This window comes from Pempheris klunzingeri, chromosome 21, assembly GCF_042242105.1.
Source record: "Pempheris klunzingeri isolate RE-2024b chromosome 21, fPemKlu1.hap1, whole genome shotgun sequence".
NCBI lineage: Eukaryota > Metazoa > Chordata > Actinopteri > Acropomatiformes > Pempheridae > Pempheris > Pempheris klunzingeri.
The window spans coordinates 22,180,845-22,185,844 of NC_092032.1; the positions used below are offsets into that span (position 1 = coordinate 22,180,845).

The 5,000-nt window shown below is 47.0% G+C and overlaps 1 protein-coding gene across 1 annotated transcript in view; it reads left to right on the forward strand.

Annotated features, from left to right (window-relative positions):
* Positions 1-5,000, forward strand: part of LOC139220946 (receptor-type tyrosine-protein phosphatase mu-like) — a 121,463-nt gene that overhangs the window by 75,580 nt on the left and 40,883 nt on the right. Inside the window, exon 20 of the mRNA XM_070852841.1 lies at positions 1,361-1,393. Coding sequence (XP_070708942.1) covers positions 1,361-1,393 — 33 coding nt within the window. The remainder of the gene's footprint in view (positions 1-1,360; positions 1,394-5,000) is intronic.

Genomic DNA, 5,000 nt, shown 5'->3' on the forward strand with positions numbered 1-5,000 from the left:
CTGTAGGCGTACAGGTGTTCCTGATAACGTGGACTGTAGGCGTACAGGTGTTCCTGATGAAGTGGACTGTAGGCGTACAGGTGTTCCTGATGAAGTGGACTGTAGGCGTACAGGTGTTCCTGATAACGTGAACTGTAGGCGTACAGGTGTTCCTGATGAAGTGGACTGTAGGCGTACAGGTGTTCCTGATGAAGTGGACTGTAGGCGTACAGGTGTTCCTGATGAAGTGGACTGTAGGCGTACAGGTGTTCCTGATAACGTGAACTGTAGGCGTACAGGTGTTCCTGATAACGTGGACTGTAGGCGTACAGGTGTTCCTGATGAAGTGGACTGTAGGCGTATAGGTGTTCCTGATGAAGTGGACTGTAGGCGTACAGGTGTTCCTGATAACGTGGACTGTAGGCGTACAGGTGTTCAGGTGTTCCTGATGAAGTGGACTGTAGGCGTACAGGTGTTCCTGATGAAGTGGACTGTAGGCGTACAGGTGTTCCTGATGAAGTGGACTGTAGGCGTACAGGTGTTCCTGATGAAGTGGACTGTAGGCGTACAGGTGTTCCTGATAACGTGAACTGTAGGCGTACAGGTGTTCCTGATGAAGTGGACTGTAGGCGTATAGGTGTTCCTGATGAAGTGGACTGTAGGCGTACAGGTGTTCCTGATGAAGTGGACTGTAGGCGTACAGGTGTTCCTGATAACGTGGACTGTAGGCGTACAGGTGTTCCTGATGAAGTGGACTGTAGGCGTACAGGTGTTCCTGATAACGTGGACTGTAGGCGTACAGGTGTTCCTGATGAAGTGAACTGTAGGCGTACAGGTGTTCCTGATGAAGTGGACTGTAGGCGTACAGGTGTTCCTGATGAAGTGGACTGTAGGCGTACAGGTGTTCCTGATGAAGTGGACTGTAGGCGTACAGGTGTTCCTGATGAAGTGGACTGTAGGCGTACAGGTGTTCCTGATAACGTGGACTGTAGGCGTACAGGTGTTCCTGATAACGTGGACTGTAGGCGTACAGGTGTTCCTGATAACGTGGACTGTAGGCGTACAGGTGTTCCTGATGAAGTGGACTGTAGGCGTACAGGTGTTCCTGATGAAGTGGACTGTAGGCGTACAGGTGTTCCTGATAACATGGTCTCTTCCTTCCACACATTCACTTCCAATCAGACCTCCCCCACACACTTTGATTGACACCTTGCACCAGCCAATCACTGCCTCCGCTCCTCCACCTCCACACGTAATGATTTAACTCATCTGTTCTGTTTTTTCTCTCTGAGACATTAATCTGTTGTTTTCCTTCCTCTGTTTTTCTGTTTTTTCTTTCCCTTCATTCCATCTCTTCCTCTGCTCCGCCCCCACCACTCAGACGAAGAAATTATCACTCCTACACTTACTACCTGTAAGTAACCTGTTTGACCCCTCACCTGTAACCTTCACCCTCACCCCAACATCAGACCGCAATACCTAGAACACCTCAAACACCTGGAACATCTCAAACACCTGGAACATCTCAAACACCAGAAACACCTCAAACACCTAGAACACCTCAAACACCAGAAACATCTCAAACACCTGGAACACCTCAAACACCAGAAACACCTCAAACACCTGGAACACCTCAAACACCAGAAACACCTCAAACACCTGGAACACCTCACACACCTGGAACACCTCAAACACCAGAAACATCTCAAACACCAGAAACACCTCAAACACCTGGAACGCCTCAAACACCTGGAACACCTCAAACACCTGGAACACCTCAAACACCAGAAACATCTCAAACACCAGAAACACCTCAAACACCTGGAACGCCTCAAACACCAGAAACACCTCAAACACCTGGAACGCCTCAAACACCTGGAACGCCTCAAACACCTGGAACACCTCAAACACCAGAAACACCTCAAACACCAGAAACACCTCAAACACCTGGAACACCTCAAACACCTGGAACACCTCAAACACCTGGAACACCTCAAACACCAGAAACACCTCAAACACCAGAAACACCTCAAACACCAGAAACATTTCAAACACCTCAAACACCTCAAACACCAGAAACACCTCAAACACCTGGAACACCTCAAACACCAGAAACACCTCAAACACCTGGAACACCTCAAACACCAGAAACACCTCAAACACCTGGAACACCTCAAACACCTGGAACACCTCAAACACCAGAAACACCTAAAACACCTGGAACACCTCAAACACCTGGAACAGCTCAAACACCAGAAACACCTCAAACACCTGGAACAGCTCAAACACCAGAAACACCTCAAACACCTGGAACAGCTCAAACACCAGAAACCACTCAAACACCAAAAACACCTGGAACACCTGGAACACCAGAAAAAACCTCAAACACCAGAAACACCTGGAACCAAGTGTGTCTTGCCAGTATCCCGGCTTGCCCTTAACCCTCTAATTGTTTTTATCGGTTTCCAAAGTGAAAGTGAGGAGCAGAATAAAGATGGAGGTCCGATCAGGATCTGCTGGGACCTCAGCTTCAGGTCTTCAGGGACTTTTGGACAAACAGCCTTCAGACAAATATTTCAGAGCTCCTCCTCAGTCCAGAGCTCCTCCTCAGAGCTCCTCCTCAGTCCAGAGCTCCTGTCTTCCTGCACACTTCAGGCTCTTGTCCTTGTTTCCACATCGGAGGCTTCTTGGCTTCTTGGCTGCAGACTTCTGAGGACAGGAGCTGGTGAACCTGGTCCCACCTGGTCTCAGCTGGTCTCGGCCGGTTCTGCTGGACATCTTCTGATGATGACCTCTGACCTCAGACTGTCTCCACAGCCTCACCTGGGCAGCAGAGTTTGGCTGAAACAATTCAGTTTGATATTTTTGAACACATTCTTACTTTATAACATTTCTTCACACCTGCCTCAGACTGTACATATTTATATACACACACACAAAATACAATAATAAAAAAATAATTAATGATTAAAATAGCATTGATTAAAAATACAAAATAAAATGTATCCGAGAAAAGAAATTATAATTAAAATAATAATAAATTATTGTTATTATTATAGCTGATCAAATTGAATGGAGAATAATTGTACAACATGAATTGAAAGAATAAAATGAAGTGAACAATGTGTGTAAATCTAAAATCTAAAGGGTTTAAGTTTGACTCGACGCCAACATGCCTCCAGTTTCCTGTCTCCAGATTGGTCGAGAGGACGCTCCTGCTTCCTGTTTCAAACTCCGATGTGAAGAATAAAAATAGTGAAACTCGGCTTTTTGATCAATAAATGTTTGAGCTGGAGGAGAGAAACCAGAGTCTCCCCCCAGCTCAACCTCCACAGGGAGACAGGAAGCACCCACGCCTCCTCCTCAGGTCGCCGTGTGTGTGTGAGTGTGTGTGTGAGAGAGTGTTAGTGTGTGTGTGTGTGAGTGTGAGAGAGTGTGTGTGAGAGAGTGTTAGTGTGTGTGTGAGTGTGTGTGAGAGAGTGTTAGTGTGTGTGTGTGTGAGTGTGAGAGAGTGTGTGTGAGAGAGTGTTAGTGTGTGTGTGAGTGTGTGTGTGAGAGAGTGTTAGTGTGTGTGTGTGTGTGTGTGTGTGTGTGTGTGTGAGAGTGTGTTAGTGTGTGTGTGTGTGTGTGTGAGAGAGTGTTAGTGTGTGTGTGTGTGTGTGTGAGAGTGTGTTAGTGTGTGTGTGAGTGTGTGTGTGAGAGAGTGTTAGTGTGTGTGTGTGTGTGTGTGTGTGAGAGAGTGTTAGTGTGTGTGTGTGTGTGTGTGTGTGTGTGTGTGGTGTGTGAGAGAGTGAGTGTGTGTGAGAGTGAGTGTGTTAGTGTGTGAGTGTGTGTGTGTGTGTGTGTGTGTGTGAGAGAGAGAGTGAGTGTGTGAGTGTGTGTGAGAGTGTGTGTGTGGAGTGTGTGTGTTAGTGTGTGTGTGTGTGTGTGTGTGTGAGAGAGTGAGTGTGTGAGTGTGTGTGAGAGTGAGTGTGTGAGTGTGTGTTAGTGTGTGTGTGAGTGCACTGGAGCAGGGTTAATAGAATTAGCCTGTTGTAATAAACCTGTCTGATCAAATGATGGTTACAAGGAGACACACACACACACACACACACACACACACACACACACACGCACACACTAACACACACTCTGACATCCATTACTGCTAACAGCATTGTCCTGTCGCTCATTAGATTAGCATAGATTAGCCTTGACATGCATCTGTGTGTGTGTGTGTTCATGTTAAGTGTTGCTAAATCAATCAACCGCTGACACCTCGCTGATGATGTCATGACACACACACACGCACGCACACACACACACACACACACACACACACACACACACACACAGAGCCAGTCTCCATTGAAATCAGATATAAAACATATAAAAGCTGTTTTGCCGGTGAAGTGAGTTTCCTCCTGCTCCCTCTCTCCATTCATCGTCTCCTTGAGTCTGTGTGTGTGTGGGAGGGGGGTCGGAGGTCGAAGGTCAGGACAGCTGATTGGAGTCAGAGAGGTCGGCTCGACTCTGCAGGGAAATAAAAGAGACAGAACACAGAGAGAAAATAGAGTTTGGAGAGGTCTGCTGAGGAAACTTTAATAGAAGTAAACTGGCTGTGTGACGCCACAGAAAAATGTGCTTCTAAAATGATTGTTTATAAAGTATAAAGTATTCTGGGCTGTGGTGACAGAGGGGGCGTTGCCATGGTGACATCACTCGTTGGCTTGGACTCCATTTTGAAGCCTGGAGTTTGGCCTAATGGGCGTCGCCATCGTCACTTTTCTGGAGCCAGAAGTTACGCCTTCGATTGGTTAGATTTAGACATGAGCCTTCTCTGATTGGTTAGTCAGCAGATAGCCCCATCCTAAAGTACCCCCTCTTCCTGGTCTATCACAGGACACTTCTTTATCCAGACTGATACCGACCAATCAGAGGACGCTTCTTTATCCAGACTGATACCGACCAATCAGAGGACGCTTCTTTATCCAGACTGATACCGACCAATCAGAGGACGCTTCTTTACAGACTGATACCGA